The 19,332-nt window shown below is 29.3% G+C and overlaps 2 protein-coding genes across 2 annotated transcripts; one reads left to right on the forward strand and one right to left on the reverse strand.

The window, feature by feature from the left end:
- The first annotated feature begins 4,257 nt into the window (after positions 1 to 4,257).
- LOC110668728 (ethanolamine-phosphate cytidylyltransferase) lies at positions 4,258 to 12,308 on the forward strand. The gene is made up of 8 exons (XM_021830068.2): positions 4,258 to 5,061; positions 5,160 to 5,347; positions 5,612 to 5,683; positions 7,080 to 7,147; positions 10,335 to 10,455; positions 11,291 to 11,356; positions 11,461 to 11,583; positions 11,850 to 12,308. The coding sequence occupies exons 1-8, from the start codon at positions 4,521 to 4,523 to the stop codon at positions 11,919 to 11,921; spliced, it is 1,251 nt and encodes a 416-aa protein (XP_021685760.1). The 5' UTR covers positions 4,258 to 4,520; the 3' UTR covers positions 11,922 to 12,308.
- Positions 12,309 to 15,433: 3,125 nt separating this feature from the next.
- Positions 15,434 to 16,575, reverse strand: LOC110668762 (protein LURP-one-related 5). The gene is made up of 2 exons (XM_021830133.2): positions 16,052 to 16,575; positions 15,434 to 15,924 (listed from the first exon to the last, which is right to left on the reverse strand). Exons 1-2 carry the CDS (start codon positions 16,352 to 16,354, stop codon positions 15,526 to 15,528), a joined length of 702 nt encoding a protein of 233 aa, XP_021685825.1. The 5' UTR covers positions 16,355 to 16,575; the 3' UTR covers positions 15,434 to 15,525.
- Positions 16,576 to 19,332: the final 2,757 nt, after the last annotated feature.

The raw sequence follows: 19,332 nt of genomic DNA on the forward strand, positions 1-19,332 counted from the left end.
TTTATTGATTTTGATTGATTTGTACAAATTGATTTTCTGTTTTGAATTGGTACCTGTGCCCGATTCTGCTTTACATTATCTGGCCCCGCCGTGTGGACTATCACGGTATTAAGTTGCATTGTCGAGTCATGCATCATTGCAGTTTATGGTTTGCATTAGTATCATATGCATTGATATCTGTGAAGGAGGAGGAAGGTATCTAATATCTGGTAGCGCGCTTACCATCTGGCCTTTGGTGATGTGGGGTATCATCACCCTGGTGCACTGTACCATAAAGTTTTTATTGAATGAATTTATTTTATATATATGTTTTACAAAATTATTTTATTAATGATTTTGACAGTATGAGCATGATTTTATTGAATAGAAATTTATTGTGAAATTAATCAAGAGTCTGCCTGTTCCTATTCCGTTGTGTGCTATAATTATCATTCACTGAGCATCTAGTTCAAACCACGTTTTATCTGTCTGTTATCTGTTTCAGATCAGTAGAATTCTGCAGCTGATCCAAATATTCAGTCCATTTTCTAGAGAGGAACAACTTTGATTTGTTCTCATGGTATGCCCGAATTCATATTTTCTCGGGCTAATAATTAGTTTAGTTTATTGAACAGTTTAAGTTTTTATTTAAAATCTGTAGAGACTCCGCAGTTTACTTATGTGATATTTATGATGCTATTCAGCATTTTATTTATTTGGATTTTATCTATTTTTGGGATTAATAAGTAACAATATATTTATTTAAGATATTATGCTAAGGCTTGCATGATTTAAGAATACTTAAATTATGCGCCGGTCACGGTTCAGAATTTTGGATCGTGACATATGTAGTGATGTACAAACCTAGCTATAGGGTTCAGCTTCCATGGGCATGGGCCTTGGGTTTTAGGCCCAGTTAGTTCTGTTAGGGGATCTATCTTGTGCTGGGTCGATGGGTCAGTTTTATAATTGCCCATTAGGCTCTTTTAGTGGAAGATTACCTTTGACAAAAAAAAAAAAAAAAGAATTGCTTAAGTCCTTGGATTCACATGTTCAAAGCGATGCAAGTTGCATGTTTGAGCACCATTTCGTTGGATGGAGAGGGGAGAAAGAGAAGAGAGAGAGAGAGAGAGAGAGTAACAAATGGGAGGGAGAGAGGGAGACCGGAGTGTAGGGATATTGGTATTGTATGAATAAAAAAAATCTCTTTTTTTATAACATTTATTTCAACATTATTAACTAATTGAAAATTGAATTGAAAATAAATAAATAGACCTATTTATTAATGAAATCAACATTTGTAAACTATATCAACTACTTTTAAAGTTAAAGGGACTTAAGTATTAATTATGATATAACTCAGTGACTACGAAATAACTACAGAATAAATTTGTCTTTATTATTTTATGGTGTAATGAATAAAACAATAACTTAGTCAAATTGATATTTATTTTAAATTTAGTAATTAAATTATTTAATTAATAAAAATATATAAAATAAAAATAGTAAATTATTTTGAATAAAATTTTTTCTTAATAAGTCTTATATTTTCTATAATAAAAATTTATTGAATTAATATAAAAATTCGAGAATCAAGTTGATAAAGTCTCAATTTTTTTTAACCAAAAATTAAAATTAGTAATAAAGATTTGAATTATTTGACCTTATTTTATTTATTGTTTTAATTATTATTATTTAAATTCCGCAAGTGCCGCATAGGCGGCAATTTGATTTGTAAAATTTTGTATCCTTTTGCCGTTTAGTTTTTAATTTTAGTATTGGCCAACTTTTTATTCTGCTTCAGTTGGAATGACGCAGTTGTGGGAAACTTGCAAAGGCCTAAACCTAGTGCAAAGCAATAGTGAAGAAGGACAAGTGTGGGACAGCTCTAATCCAATTACAATCAATATTCCCAGAAAGAGAAGCTTTTGCAACATTATCTGCAGCTCTATTTGCAGATCTCTTTACAAGAAAGAATACCACTGAATTAAACTGAGGGATTAAAGCTTTAATGGCTAAGATTGCGGCATTAATTTCCCAGCTACAACTAGGATCTGAAGACATGATAGCTTGATGCACTTGGGAAGAATCTGTTTCAAAAACCACAGAAATTAGTACTATTCGTTTTGCCAACTTCATGGCTTCGAGGATTGCTCTTGCTTCACCAACTAGAGGAGATCCAACTTGAGTGCTGCATGTCTCTGTCTTCGTCCATTGGCTGGAAGAAGATCTTCGGGTCTCTTGAACTAGAACTTCCTGCAAAGCGCTAATTCATAAAAAGACAAATTTCCAGGAAGCAAAACTAAACATATGCAGGCTGTGCTGGACTCATAAATTGCAGTGCGAGTTGACTGATAGAGCTCAAAACGGCAACTCTCCTTCATGGGTTAGCAGGCAATGAATTATGCATGCTTAAAGACCTTTGAGATGTACTTCCTCGCGGCATAGTAGTACTCTCCCATGGCAACCACCTATAGCAAAAGAGCATAAATAACCCCAGAACATCGAAGCTGGAAACCAACATTTTGGCCGAAGCAAAGCCACATGAACAGTAAAAAGAAAACGTAAGTCTTCAAATTACCCGCATTCTCTGTGACAAGCACAAACCTGCAACCTAAAAACCGGTAAAAACATATTTACACCCTAACTGGAGATGGGGAAAGAGGAATCCTACCTCCGAGCAGAAATGGAGAGCCATCTCCTACCCGACTGTGGCAGGGGATAGTCACACACTCAGCTGAAGAAAGAAGCTGGTCCCCTAGAAGAAAAGCAAAAAAAAGAGAGAATCTCTCTACAGTGCTAGAGAGAACTTTTTAACAGTCGTTCACAATGAATCATTGATGGCACCTCTTTTTTTTTTTTCCTTTTTCTTTTTCTTGTATGATCTAACTTGATAATGTGTCTCTAATATAAGATTTATTTTTGCCCCTTTTGTTATTAGTTACTTGAAGTTTGTACCTTCTGCTCAACAGAAAGTATGTTCGTATCATAAAGAGCGTAGTTAGCTGGATTTTCTTTTCTTTATTTGCAATTTATTGAACCAAAAGACAGGACGGTTCATCAAATTCTAATAAAATAAATTTGAGTAATATATAATAATATTTAGAATGAATTTAAGTTTAATAAATAATATATATAATAAATTTAGATTGAATTTGAATTTTATTATCTATTTACTATGTGAGATTATTTATATAAATAAAAAATTAAATATAAATTATTTATTTTTATAATAATATTTTTAATTTTTTTATATATTTATATTTTAAATAAATAGAATTTAAATATTTTATAGGATTATTAATTTTAAAAATATAAATTATTAATAAAAAATAGTTTTTATATGGATGATTAATTAAAAATATAAAAATAAATAAATTTAGATTTTTTTAAATAATAATAATTGAATTTGAATAAATTTAAAATAAATTATGGTATTGAGAAAATTAAATGAATTTAATTTCGAATGAAGTGATTAAGCTGATGTTTTGTAATTATATGTGACTTTGCCAATTAGGTATATGTCTAATTAATTAGGTTTTATTACATGTGTTTCACTTGATTGTAGCTTTGATTAAAGGGATCTGGATGTGATCAAGTCTATGATAGATAATACAGTCTCTCAAACATAACATCAATAAAAAATTATTAAATTTACCTAAGACTTATTTTTTATGTTATAAAAATAATTTACTTTTCTATAAAATGAGAATATTAATTTTATATATGCACTATTTTATAATCTTCCGATATGAATTAGCTCGGTCCAAACCCATTCCTGCTCTATATTTCTTTAATTATTATTTAATTAAATTAATTTATTTAATATTTTTTTAAAAACATATTGATTCGTTTAAATTTTAAAAATACATGATTATATAATATTTTTGTAAATTACAGAAATTATATATAACTTAAACTATCGATCAGAATGATTAAAAAATTAAAAAAATAAATAGAATAAAAACATAAAATTTAATTAATTTGTTTTTTAATTAAGACAAATACTCAAGAAGCTTTCAACGAGGAAAGACAGCTGCAAATCTCAGAGGTGACACGTCAAATACTCTTCACAGGGTGGAAAGTCAAAAAAGAAATTTTGAAAAATTTTATAAAATCATACACTCTAAATTTTCTATTGAAATTATTAAAATTTGAATTACATTTTATAAATTGGGCAAATAAATTAAAAATAGAAGAGTTAATAATAATTTTAATTTATATATAAATAAAATAATTTAAGAAAATTTCATATCATTTTTCGTTTACGTAAATACATTTCAAATTCAACAGGTCGCGAAAATTCAGATACACACATTTCAATTCTCAGATACCGACATACGAAAGTGAAGCCCTAAACCGCCTCAGGAGAGGTTAAAAGAAAAAGAAAAAAGCTAAAGAAGGCGAGAGGTGTGGAGAGGAAGGCAAATCTGTTAGGTTGGGTGGAAAATTGTTCAAAGTAATTTGCATTTCAGAGAATAAAGCCAGCATTTGGGAATTCTTTTTTTTTTTTCTGTGCCTAATTCGAAAATTCTCAAGCAATGGCTTCCGACGCTAGCGGCCAATCGGAGAAGGCAAAGGTGGTGGCGACGTGGCTGGTGGTGGCGGTGGGAGTTTCTCTATTAGGATTGTATTTGAAAGGCGGTGATTTGAATCAGTGGAGGAGAATGAGGAGGAAGAAGAAGATACGCGTGTACATGGACGGCTGCTTTGACATGATGCACTACGGCCACTGCAACGCCCTCCGGCAAGCTCGCGCTCTTGGGGATGAATTGGTGGTGGGTGTCGTGAGCGATGCCGAAATCATAGCTAACAAAGGTCCTCCTGTTACCCCTCTCCACGAGAGAATGATCATGGTTAAGGCCGTCAAGTGGGTGGACGAGGTGATTCCGGACGCGCCGTATGCAATCACAGAAGGATTCATGAAGAAGCTGTTCGAAGAATATAATATCGATTATATCATCCACGGGGATGACCCTTGTGTTCTTCCCGATGGAACCGATGCCTATGCCCTTGCTAAGAAGGCTGGCCGCTACAAGCAGATTAAGCGCACCGAAGGAGTCTCAAGCACCGATATAGTTGGTATTGTTATTCGTTTGTTCGTTTTGTTTACGAAATTATGTGACTGATTTGAATCGTTAAAAGAAATATTTGATGAGTTAATGATATGAAATTGACAGGTCGAATGTTACTTTGTACGCGAGAGAGATCAATTAGTGATAGTCACAATCACTCATCTTTGCAAAGGCAGTTCAGCCATGGTCATAGCCCGAGATTTGAAGACGGTGGATCTGGAACTGGAGCTGGTACTCGCGTTTCTCATTTTCTTCCTACTTCTCGCAGAATTGTTCAATTCTCCAATGGCAAGGTATTGACTATTACGATAATTCATCCACAAAACCATTTTATGTTTTGTGTTTATTTTATTGTTTCCCTATATTGAATGAATTTTCCCTTAAACCAACTGCAGCTGCCCTTGAAAAAGTTTTATGCTCTTAATTAGACAAAGTGATATCAAGTTGGGTTTCGTTGTGGGTTTTTACCTTTATAAATGATTTCTGCTTCGGTAAACGTTGCTTAATTTCTACGTTGTCATTTCTTAATGGGAACTTGTACATACTGTGGTTTGCAGGGGCCAGGTCCTGATGCTCGCATAGTTTATATCGACGGTGCTTTTGATCTTTTTCATGCTGGACATGTTGAGGTATACTCTATGAATAAGCTTCTTTTATTTTATTTTATTTTATTTCCTTTTCTTTAAATGCTTTCCCCTGGCGTTTGTGCCAGCTAGGACTGAGAGAATCTATTTTTGTGAGTGGCTGACCATAACACTTTGCATTTTCTTTATTGCTGTGAACATTAAAATTCTTTGTGCTGTGAAGCTATTCCATCACAGAAATTTGTCATTTGTGGCTGAACACTAATGTATTGTTTAACAATTTGTCATTACTCCTAAATATCTTTAGTCTGTTTTAGTTTGTTTCTGTTATTTGAACACTTGTGTAATTTTAGTTTACCTTTGATTTGTATGGGCTAACAATCTCCCTTATTTAGTCCCTCTAAATTTTGTGTACTGTGCTGTTTCTATGATCTTTTTGTACTTATTGAAATATTATGAGTCTGTGCATGTGTGTGGTGGTCCAATAACTAGTATCTGAATAGTAGAAGGTGAGATGGGTGAGTATCCTGTTGCATCAGTCTGGCACTAGGGAACCTGCAGTCTGTCCTTACCTTTGTTGTGGTGGATTTTGGTTAAATTGAAAGAATTATCCAAGGTGAAGTTTTGTGTTATATGTGGCTGCTGATCGTCATAGATTCATTGGTTTTGTTGTTGAAATCATCATAAGGGAAGGTTTCAACTTAGATTTAGTGAGGAATATTTTCAATTTTTTTATTAAATAGAACTAAAACAAGTATATGGAATGCAAGTTAATCATGATGATAGGAAATTGGAGGGAGTAGCAAGAAGGACCATATGCAGATCCATTAAACAATCATAGTGATGTATAAGATTCTATCCTTGATAAAGCAGAGTGATGCTGATAAAAATTTAATTTGCAAAATTAGAGACGATGGATGAAATGGAAGAGTTCATCTCAATGATTGTGTGATTTATGGTGCTTAGTGTTGGGTGATGGAAGAGTAATATGTTCAAAAGCATATAGCAAGACTTGGACTTCTTGATAGATGAGTGGCATTAGAGGATTTAGAATAAAGATTTTTGTGTGAAAAGTGAGAAGTGGCACAATTGAGGGTAAAAAGGAGGGAAATTAAACACTCTTGGGCTGTGGTTGGATTATACCAACTCAAAACCTGCAAATGAAAGGGATGACAGGAAATTTGGATATATTTCTTGTGGACTCAAACAGTGAATTATGAGTAGTGGTAGCCTAGAAAGCAATAAAACAGGAAGAGGAAGACCTGAAAAGACTTTGATAGAAATAGGAAGAAAAGGCTGTAATTCCCAGTACCAGATATTTTCATAGATAAAAAGGTCCCAAATATTCATGTAGTTATTTTAAAGTTTAGATTAAGGCTTTATAGAGTTGAAGTAGTTGGTGTAAACCTCAAGTATTCACTAACCATTCTTTATTGCACAGATTCTGAGGGTTGCTCGGGGGCTTGGAGATTTTCTTCTTGTTGGAATACACAGTGATCAGACTGTCAGGTATCATGATTTCTTCCTATTGTCTCATCTTCTTAACTCTATTTTTCTGCTTCTGCAAGTGTGTGCTTAATTGAAATCTACATTGCAATAGATGCATTTGTATTGTACCTCATACACTAGAAGAGAGGCTTATTATAAGTGTGTTGTTCTAGGCTTATATCTTTATGCTAGGTTATGAAAGGTTCGGGTGATGTTACAATAATAAGTTCTAGTTTTGCTTTAAGGAAACTTTTGAGTATCCTTTAAGTGTCAAGATCCTTGGACAAGGAATGTCGGTGATTGGGGTTGAGTAGATGGTTTAAACAATTTATGAGTTCTCCATGTTCAGAAACCATTTGTGGTTCCAACGCCAGTTCAAAAATTTTGGGAAATCTTATGGGATCCTAGCTTATGATTGAAATGAAAGCCGAATGTGATATCGTGGTTGTAAATTTGGTCCTCATTCTGGTGTTGCTTGCTAAGTCATTAAGTTCCTCGAAGCTGGTGTTGGCTGGTTATTGTTTTGTGGTTCCTTCATTTTCATCTTCTGCTCTTGAGTTCCAATTTATGTAGTTTTTGTACCAACATGATAGCTAGGGGTGTAAACGAACTAAGATACTCGCTAGCTACTGGAGGCTTAACTCGATAAAAGTTCAATTTGGTTTTGCTCGTTTTCTAAACGAGCCAAACTTGAGCTCGAATTTTAGGCTCGTTGAAAATTTTAGGCTTTTTGAATAAACAAGCCAAGCTTGAGCTTCAGTTTGAGTTTGGCTTGTTTATAAGCTCGCGACTGGCTCATTAAGTAAGTTTTGGTGGTGGTATGACTTGAAACATAAATCCATCTCTCTATTCATCTCTTCCTCTTTCGATCTAAATTTTGAACTTCTAAAAGACTTAAGTTTCAAATTTAATACTAATATCAATTCATTATTATTACTCTCTTTCCTCTCCCATTCTGTGTCTCTCTAAGCAGACACTCTCACTTAAACTTTTAACTCTCTCTCTCTCTCTCTCTCTCTCTCTCTCTCTCTCTCTCTATTGAACCTTTAAATATCTCTGTTTTTCTCTCTCACTCTTTGAATTTTGGATCTTCAAAAGATTACACACACACACACACACCCCCCCCCCCCCCTCTTCAAACTTACATAGTTTCATGATTATTTTCCTATTTAATATTGTCCACTTGTTCTATAAAAATTAAATTGTTCACATATTAAATAAGAATCGTAATACTATTGAGTAAAAAGCCATGAAATTAGATTGAGAGAGAGAGAGAGAGAGAGAGAGAGTGTGTGTGTGTGTGTGTGTGTATGTACATATATAGTTATGTAATTGAGTTTATTATATTTATATCATATAATATATTATATAACATCTTATATCATTTAAATGTATAAATAACTAATAATATAGAAATTACTATATATTTTATTAGAATAAAATAATAAATTCTAATTATAATTAATAATTAAATGAATCCATGTCATATTTATAAACTACAATCTCATTCAAAACTACATTATAAGTATTTTTTAATTATATTTAAATCATAAACATTCATAAGTATTATAATAAATATAATAAAATTTTCGTTATACATTATATTATGTTAACGTGTCTTTATTATTGTAGATATTTATAGAAAATTTAAATTTAAATAAAAACTTATTAATTAATAAATTGGAATTTGTTTTTGTATTAGTAGGTAATGTATATAAGCAAGGCTTGGGATGGCATTACAGTCAAGTTAATGTTTTACTTTCTAAATCATTTTTATCTATAATTATTAGAACTAGCTTTGGACCTAAGTGGAGATTGATAGAGAAGATCAATTTGTTGCCAAGTCGTAGCTAGTAATTATGATAAATAACCAATTAATTAACTAGCCTCACATAAGGAAAAAAAAAAAAAGAATGCACCGATGTGGGACAGGGAATCTAGCTTCTCTATAAAAAAGAAGACCTTCCAACCCAATACAGCATTTGGCACAAGCCAACCATGTGGGGCCCAAATGGGCTCCATTAAGTTTTTTTTTTTTAATTTAAAAAACTAATTATTAACAAGGTAAATTTAATTTTTATTTTAAATTATAATATTAACGAGTTTGATTCGAGCTCGAGCTTGACTTGTTTATATTATAAATGTGCTGACCTCGAGCTTGACTCGCTCTAAGCTTGACCTTAGCTCGTTTATATTATAAAGCCGAACTCAAGTCGAGCTTGAGCTTAAGCTTAGTATATATAAAACGAGCCGAGTTCGAGCTATAATATTAAAGCTCGAGTCAAGCTTGAGCCTTAAAAAAATGTAATGAGTCGAGCTTGAACTATTCAAAAGCTCGGCTCAGTTTGTTCACCCTTAATGATAGCACTTGTTAAATTTAAGGTGTTAAGGAACGTGTCCATGGTTCAGACTGCAAGCCTTAGCCCTCTTTTATGTATTATAGGGCATGTTATAAATGCACATCTTGGGTGATTGGTCAAGTCTCCATGTACCTATCAATCATTGTGCTTCAACTTTTTAACTATTGTTGATGCATTTTTTTCCCTACATATGTTTGTTTTATGTTGCATTTGAGTCCAGTGCCAATAAAATTATGGGTTCTGTTTTCTTTTTAGCAAGCCGACTTCTGTCCTGGCAACTAGCAAGTTTGAGTTTTAATTAACACATTTTTTGTTTAACTATTGGACTCTTGATTCCTTCCTGGTACTGTATTTGACCTTTCTGAGGTCAAGACGTAAGTCACATCTTTCTTGAGAATTAAGATTGATCACATTTAGTTTGCATCAAAGCTTATTCCTTCCGGTTGAGTTCAGCATTTTTTTGAGCATAGTTGATTTTGGTGTCTTGCTGAGTTCTATATAGTGGACCTGCAAGGGTGTAAAAACTTTTGAGGAAGTAATCTCTAATTTCCATGATTATTTTTGAAATTCTCTTTTAGAAACCATAGGGTTCCTTAAATCACAGGTATATGCAGAGAGTCTTGTGATGGTAAGATGGCTTCATGCTTCAACGGGTTATAAGAACTTCCCCTTAGATGGTTGTTTACTTTAAGTGCTGTTGCTAATATTTATTTATTCATTCATTCTTGTGGAACAATGTAATATTCATAATTAGATAGTACTCAAAATTGACATCTGTAAGTGGTGACTGGTGAAGCCACAGTTGGTCGATTAATATCTTAGTTTTGTTTGCTAAACTGGTTTTGCAGTGCTAAAAGAGGAGTGCATCGCCCTATCATGAATCTTCATGAAAGAAGTTTAAGTGTTTTGGCTTGTCGATATGTGGATGAGGTGATAATTGGTGCTCCAAGTGAAGTATCCAAAGACATGGTTAGTATATCATTTAATCTATTATGGCTCTTGGTTTTTTTTCTTCCTTTTTTTTCCTCCCTCTTTTTGCAGCGTTTTCCTCTCGTCCCCACCCATACTGAAAAAAGAAAAGTGTCAGCAAGATTTCATCCTGGATCACTGGACTCATTGAGACTTTAACAAATGAACTAAGTTCTTCCCCATATTCTGTCTGGACTTGCTTTTTGGAAAAGCAGCTTTCTACAAGCTGCAGTTCAAAATAGTTTTTGAATGTTTTGAAATTTTATGGCCAAAACATTGGAAGTGCACTGTCAAAGGAAAAATTGCTTTAATCAAAACATTCAAGAGGTTGTTTGTGTTTCACACTTGTAAATTCCAACCTTAAATTTTAACGACTGATTTTTTGAAGTGGAATTATGCTTTTGTATTTTCTCTTTTGTCTGGTCTTGTCCACATGCGAAAGATTGCAAAATGACTCTGGCAAGTGCTCAGATTATTTGAGGATGATGGTGAATCATGTGGAGACAGGTTTTTTTTTTTTTTTATTGTTGTTGCTATTGAGAGAGATGCAAAACACTTTCTATTGTCCTTTGTTGTTTCAAAACAACCGTTTGAATTGCTCAAATTGTATGGTGATGATTTCTAGGCGAATCATGTGCAGCAAATTTTTTGCCATGTAGCATAACATCACAATTTTCATGTTTCTTTTTTTTCTGGTTATTATATTTGATGGTTCTAGTCAGTGTTTTGTGATTAATCAACTTCATTTCTTTTGCTCTAAGATCAGTTGAATAAGTGAATGCATAATTTTTTTCTGATAATTTTTGTTTGACTGGTGTATTATTGGTGGTTGCAGATAACAACCTTTAACATCTCTTTGGTAGTACATGGAACAGTAGCAGAGAATGTCGAGTATGAGAAGGTAAATTTCAATTGCTTGGCTGCTTTTGATGAATGTACTTATAGACCAATTATGGAGTTACCACATGCATATTTTTGTCTGACATATCATTTGATCTTATGCAGGAACAATGCAATCCATATGCTGTTCCAATTAGGATGGGCATCTTCAAGGTTTTGGGAAGCCCTCTGGATATTACTACTACCACGATAATTAGGAGGATTGTGGCAAATCATGAAGCATACCAGGTTTACTTCCTGATTCTATCATATGTAGAAGTAGTGGGTAAACTAATATGTTCTATGCCAATTATAAAAGGGATGGAAGTATAAGATATAACTAGAAGTTAAAACGTCCATCTTTGCCGATGGTTATGGGACATTTTATGTGCTTGTACTGGCTGTTAGTCAGATAGTTGGGGGGCTATTGGGATTAGGTAAAATGACAGTAGTGCGTGTACTGTTTTTGTGGTTCAATCTAATAGAAATAAACGTCTTCTGTAATCTCTGTGCAGAAACGTAATGAGAAGAAGGCAGAGAGTGAGAAAAGGTATTATGAAGGTAAGACTTACGTATCTGGGGATTGAGCTGAGATCAGATCACACATGGACAGTAGGTGACTGCTTTTATCATTTATAGATGACGCCGGAATAACTTGTACTAACATTACACGTGACCCAATGGGTTGTGATTTATAGTCGCAATCTGATTGTTAAGGTCACATGCAATTGCTGAGTTAATCATGATAGGTAATTATATTTGTATTTCTATATTTTTTTTGGTTCTCAACACTGCTCTTGGAATTGTATCCAAGGCATTGATAGCGAAATTGAGGAATTGAAATGTGGGTTTTATTAGGAAAGCCAATTATTATTAGCAAGAGTATCAGCTGTTGGGCATGCATCTATGCGTTGCATTATCTCCATGGATACGATATTATTTCTTAATATCAATAATGGAGAATTTGACTATTATTTCTTCGTTGTCAATGGAGAATTTTATTGTTGATTTATATTCTGAATCTGCTAAATACTTTCTCCTGGGCTTTAAGATAATATATGCAGAGTCAGGTGTGAACTTAACATTTCGGAAACGGTCCCACTGGATAACACAGTTTACACTGGACAGTTCAAATTGGTTTTCCCTTTGACAAGACCAAGACAATCAAGCATTTTTAAAATGGACTTTTTTTTATCTGTTTAAATTTTCTCTTTTGAAATAGTATTTTATTTATTAATTTATTAATATGTTTTATTTAATATATATTAAAAAAGTAAAATATATTAGTTTTAAAAATAATTTAGTAATATAAATAATTTAATTTTTAATGAAGTGGAGAGGGAGGTATATTAAGAAAAATTTTAATTATATTAAATATATTTTATAGAAACATTTATCTTTGTGGAATTTTCTTTATTTATATTACTCTTTATTATATTATTATTATTATTATTATTATTATTTTTAATCTTTATTTTATAAATCAAAATTAAAAATCAAATTGTTGGATAGATTTAAACTGAAATTAAAGTTGGATTGAAATTTTGATTAATTGGTTAAAATGGGATTGATAAAAATCAAATTTGAATCAGTTTGAAATGGCTTGTTTGATTTTAGGTTATATCGGAATTTTGAATTGAAATAATGAAAAAATTTTTAAAAAATTAACTGTTGATTTTGATTAAAATATAAGTTAAATAAGTGAAGATATATATATATATATATATATATATATATATATATATATATATATATATATATATATATATATATGTAGAGAGAGAGAGAGATATTGCTGGCATATGATATTCTTAATTTTTGTGTTGTCACATGACATTATAAAGTAGTAAGATTTTTTTTTATTATTGTAAAATGGTATTTTAAACTTTAATGATGTCACGAAGCACTTATCATATAAATATTATTATATTTAATAACTATAATAATTAATGTAAGTAATTATTATTATTACTATTACCATTAAATAACTTTACTATCGTCATTAATCACAATTTTTATGGTTAATTAATTAAAAATATTATATATATTTCAATAATTTTATAAATTTCTCATTTAATGATTCTTAATTATAAAAATTTAATAATTATATAACTTAAAATTAATAAAATAATTTAAAATTATACTATAAAAATAATCATATGAAATTGCCCTTTCTTTACTTTTTATATATTTAATAAATTTTAATTTACTTTAATGTTATTTTATTTTTATTTATCTTATTTTAGTATTCATTTAATAAAAATAGATTTTTAATTATATATTAAATGTTATATATATAAAGAATTATAAAAATAAATAAATAAATAAAATTTTATTTTCATAGTTATAGTATAAAAAATTTATATTAATATTAATTTTCATTATTTTTTTATATTTTTTATAGTATAATTAATAAATAATTAATATTATTATTTTGGTTAATATTAATTATATTTTATTGTTTTATTATTATTTAGAAAAAAATTTAAATTATATATATTTATGTCAAATAATTTCATTAAATTCTCTATATCTTTTATTAATTAATTATGCAATTTTTTTAAATTATGATTAAATTATTAATTTTCTAATTATGTATATATAAGTTATAAATTATTTAATTATTATACTTTAATATTATAACAAATAACTATTATTATTATTATTATTATTATTATTATTATTACAAATACTTAGAAAGTTCAATTTAATTAAAGAAATGAAAACTTAAGAGTTAATTAAATTAATTTATTAATTATAAACAATAAACACATATGTTATTTTTTATATATATTCCATTTTTACTTCTTGACGAAAAGGTAGTCCAAATTTTTGTAAAACAAATTTAAGAAGATATACGATTTTAAATCTATCATATTTATATCAAATGACAATTTTTTTAATTGAATTTATTGATAGTAATGTTTTCAGTATTTGTTAAATAGTTGTAATATATAATTATTATATAATTTAATTTTCTAAATATAATCTTTAATTATTTTGATCTTCTAAATTTAAATAATAGAAAAGTATTGATTACTAAATATATTTATCATTCATTATAAGGTTTTCTAATTTTTAATTTAAAAACGTCAATAGCAATAAAATTAAGATTGACATTTACTTTAAAGGAAAGTAAAATATTTTTAAACACATTTACTGTAATTAACTTTAGTATTTAATTGTTATCATGTATCCTAATTTTTAATTTAAAAATATTAATGACAGTAAAATCAAGACTCATATTTACTTTGAAAGAAAATTAATACGTAAAGGTTATCTCTCTTCCTTTTATACATTTAATAAATTTTAATTTACTTTAATATTCTTTTAATTTTATTATTTTAAAATGATTTAATAATAATAATAATAATAATTATTATTATTATTATTATTATTATTATTATTATTATTATAAATAATAACTTATAGCCATTGAAAACAAAAACTTATGACTATTAGGGCTATTAATTTGAGAGCAATTGCAACTTATTTAGCTAAAATTTATTGTTAAAGTTTTAGAGATTTAATATTTTAAATAAGATTAAAATTCTTTTAATTAAAAAATAAAATTTTTAATTAATAATAATTTAATAACCTAATTAAATATGATAGACATATATATATATATATACATATATATATATATATATATATATATATATATATTATCGCGTACAGTACAAGTATTCTGCCAGTTAAAACTGAAATCGAAATCAGATTGAATTTTAAGTGAGAGAATTCAGACGATGGATTTTACTTTCTTTAGGCTTTGAATTTGAATTGTCAATTCAAGTCCAAATTCAACCCTTTGCGACTCCTACCTTTGATACGCCGGCCAAGTTCACACGAACTTTCGTAAGGCTACTTGGTTTGGTGGCAGGATTTGAGCAAACATTGGTTCAGCCTGTGAACGGCAAGTTCTACTTGGGTTAATGTCTGTCAAACCCAACTTGAAGAAAATTGATTCAACTTATTATTCTAAAGAATTTACATGAGAATATTGTGATTTTCCATTGTTGGCATTTGGATTCTGCAGGTATGTTGATGGGAATTAAGCAGTAGAATGGTTAAAACACAAACACAAGAAATTGCAATATTCAACAAGAAAAATCCCTTTGAAGCAAGTGTAAATTTATGAGTGACTGAGGTGTAATATGTACGTTTACCCTGGTTTATACAAAGATCAATTTAACAACACAAAACAGGGGCAAAAGGCTTATCGCTAATGCGATCTAATACAATTAGAAAGGCCATAATAAGTTGTGTGTCAAAACCTGGTTGTACAGCCAAGTTAAAGACATCATCACCTAGCAAAATTGTTGTGTTCACTCTTTTCCTAGCCATCTTCGCTGCTAACTCTCCATTGAGAGTCTTGATCTTGCAATCTCGAGCCCTGAATGATCCCTCAATCCTGAAATCTGGCGTCTGACCTTGTCTTGTTAGCCCTCCCATGAAGATCTCTGCTACGTCTTTGCCAGTGTTGAAAAACATTGATGTGCTCCTCATTGAGAATATCTTCATCTTTGGATTCTTTCCGTACACATCTTCTCCTTTGTATGCATTCCACTGGAAATGCATGCTCAGCATCTGTTCATATATTGAATCATTAAGCTTTTTTTTTTTTTTTCCGTAATCATTAAGCTTATTGACCTCAAAAAAAAAAAGCACTTTAGGTATCATTTGAATGGATGGGGATGTTACTAAGCTTAGGTACCTGAGGTTTCAAAGTGAGCAAAGCATTGCCGACTCCGTCCATGAGAACAAGACCACCTCCAGCATAACGATTCTTCCTGGAATAGTTGTCGACTCGAAAAACCAATCTTCCATGAGGATCAAAGACGGTGAACCCATCGGTTCCCTGGAAAGTCATGCTAGATCTCTTCCACACAGTTAGCATACATGGATTGCGACGTTGGTGTTGGAAACCATCTCCATCGTCATCAACGACTCTTTCTTTCTCCTTCCAGAACAAATCTTGGCTGCTGCATCTCTTCTCTGCAGGATAAATCTTGGACATGGTGGAATCAAAATCTATTGGAGAAATGCCTGTGGAGAGAAAATTAGGAAAAGTGGAGTTGTTTTCTTGGACAAATAGTGCTTGTGGGTTGGCGATAGTATCATCTATCACAAGGTAAAAAATATGGGTTGGCTTTGCTCTAGCTAGCTTGTTTTTTTATATATAGAGAATTAGAAACTCATGACTGTTGCACGTACGTGGAAAGAGAGACCCTTGTCTTGGGTGGATGTGCGGCTCAGTGGCTGACATATAACCACGTCCCTGACTTAATTTGTGACACTATAGCTGACCTTATTACTTCTTCCACCAACTCAGACCTAGAACTCGAGGCCTCATTTAGAGATGATTCAATACAACTGAGCTGAAGTTATTCAGTCAACCCTCCTTTTTCTCCAAATTGTGGGTTGCCCTGGTAATAAAATACTATACCATAGAAAAAGCTTGTTTACATTTGAATGCCTTTTTTGTAGGTTTACTGGGTTTTATGCTCTTAACATCCATGCTTATACTATGATATATGATTAATTAGACTATGGATTTTAATGCTCGTTTAATTTAATTTTGTTAATGGGGATTTTGATTTGTATAATTATGTTATTTTAGGCTAAATGATTAAAGAAATTCAAACTTTTATACATATTTTCAATTTTAACAAAATCTTTTAATTTTATTAATTTACTTCTAAATTTTAACATTTAGTTTTAATTTTAACAATTAGTATAATTATATAATTTAATTGATAAAAATCATTTAAATATTTGTAACATTATTAATATTAGTCAATCATTTTAATTTTTTTTATCATTTTAGTATTTATTTTTAAAAAATAAAAATAAATAATTACTTTACTGAATCAAACACTTATTTTTTTTTAGAATTATAAGTAGATTTATTTTGGTTATATTATTTATTAATATTTTATGTTTAAAAATTTGAAATCTTTCTATTTTTTAGGTCTTAGATTTGAGATAAAATAACGAAAAATATATGAATAATTAAAAAAAAAAGAGAAAAAAAAATTAAATCATAAACCTTTAACCATCAATTATTAATTTTAACAAAACAAATAAATATTTTTTTTAAGCTTTATTGGTCTAGGATTTATGAAGGAACCATCAGTTTTCTTTTTCCAACATCACAAGTACATCGTTTTTCATTGGGGCCAAAATGCTGCAATGTGTTTGATGCACCATGATTGTTGTAATTTTTCCATTAATGATAGAAAAAAAATTATTGTGATATTGTTTAAATTATTAAATTTATATATATTTATTATAACAAGCATGCGAATTTAAAACACACATAATTATACAGTATAAAAAAAAATAATGATACAAAATTTACGTAATTTGTAAGATTTATATCCATGAGTAAGACAAGAGAAAAATTTTATTATGATAAAAAATAATAAAATATAATCATTCAAAACTCTCAAATCTTAATTTTAGTTTTAAATGTCTTATAAATTTGCTGTAAATGATAGAAAATACAATATTTATAGCTGTTCATCATAGATCTTATTTTTTATTTTAATCGAGTCGTAAAGTGAACTTTTGAGATAGTTCATAATAATTTAAGTATATAAAAATATATTCAAAATTCATATCATAAAAAGTAATAATATTTAAATTAAAGTAAATAAAATTAAAAGAAAATTTGAATTTTAATGGGAGTATGATGTAGATTGATGAACCATGAATCATGATTGGTGTAATTAAGTAAGGAGACAATCTTGACGGATTTTCAAAAACTAAATAAAATTAGTTAAAATCTCATGTGTTTAGCATTAATTTTTGTCCTCATAAGGAAATTAGGGTTCTCTTTCAACTTAAAATACATCAACTTGTTTGAAGGGAAAGTCATTCAAAGCTGTAAGGCAGACTATAGCTGTGAGTTTTAGTAGGAACCATGTTCTGTTGTCTTTTGTCTGTATTCATCAAATTCTTTAGCTTCACAAGATCACACAGGAAACCTGCTATGCTAACTATTCTCTATATGAGAATGCTTGTTTGAATAAAATTAGAATAAACCATTTTTAAAAAAATATATATATAATTTACGTTATTATAAATAAGATAAAATCTCTATTTTAAATTTAAGAGAGTATTAATAAATTATTTATCTTAATATAAAATGAGTTTATATAAGTAGTTGAATTACTTTACGTGTTTAAACGACTAACTAATTAAATATTGTAATGTAATCATATATATTTTGCCATTTTATTTATGATTTTCAACACTCACTCTCAAGTATAGTTTCATGATTATCACTTCAGATATCATGTTAAATTTAGAGATAGTGTTAAATAAAATATACATCAATTCATTTTAATATAAGTTTATGCAAATAATTAAATTGATTTATACGATAAAATGACTGTCAATTTAATATTGCAATCCAATCATATATATTTTGCTCTTTCATTTTATACATTGTCTATGTGGGATTTCTAATAATATATATATATATATATATATATATATATATATAAAGTATTCATTTTTAAATTTTAGTAATTTTAAATTTATTAATAAATTTTAACTCTTTTATTTATTATATTAATTTAAATTTCTTAAAAATTTGAAGATTTTCATCATATTCTAAGTAAAAAAAAAATGGAATAAGGTTGAATTTGCCCCTTGTACTTATTTGAGAGGTTCAATTTAGCCATTTTTAACTTTTGATCCAATTTAACCTATAAGTTTTGATTTATGCTCAAATTAGCTTAATTAACAAAAATGTGTAATTATTTAATTATTTTTTTAAATATTAAAATATTGTTTTTATATTGTATAATTAATTAATAAAAATAAAAATATTATTTTTATTATTCAATATTATTAATTAAACTGAAAATATAAAAAATTGTTTTTATATTTTCATATAATTAATTAAAATTAAAAATTATTACTATTCCAATTAATAATATTGAATAATAAAATAATATTTTTATTTAATTAATTATACAATATAAA

The sequence above is a fragment of the Hevea brasiliensis genome, chromosome 3, assembly GCF_030052815.1.
Source record: "Hevea brasiliensis isolate MT/VB/25A 57/8 chromosome 3, ASM3005281v1, whole genome shotgun sequence".
Classification (NCBI taxonomy): domain Eukaryota; kingdom Viridiplantae; phylum Streptophyta; class Magnoliopsida; order Malpighiales; family Euphorbiaceae; genus Hevea; species Hevea brasiliensis.

What these genes read in the sequence shown, in the direction of transcription:
- LOC110668762 (XM_021830133.2), bottom strand. Translation starts at nt 16,354, where the DNA reads ATGTCCAAGATTTATCCTGCAGAGAAGAGATGCAGCAGCCAAGATTTG. An exon ending in TGCTCACTTTGAAACCTCAG is followed by an intron (nt 15,925 to 16,051) that starts GTACCTAAGCTT and finishes ATATATGAACAG; the next exon opens with ATGCTGAGCATGCATTTCCA.
- LOC110668728 (XM_021830068.2), top strand. Translation starts at nt 4,521, where the DNA reads ATGGCTTCCGACGCTAGCGGCCAATCGGAGAAGGCAAAGGTGGTGGCG. An exon ending in GTGAAGTATCCAAAGACATG is followed by an intron (nt 10,456 to 11,290) that starts GTTAGTATATCA and finishes TGGTGGTTGCAG; the next exon opens with ATAACAACCTTTAACATCTC. An exon ending in CAAATCATGAAGCATACCAG is followed by an intron (nt 11,584 to 11,849) that starts GTTTACTTCCTG and finishes ATCTCTGTGCAG; the next exon opens with AAACGTAATGAGAAGAAGGC.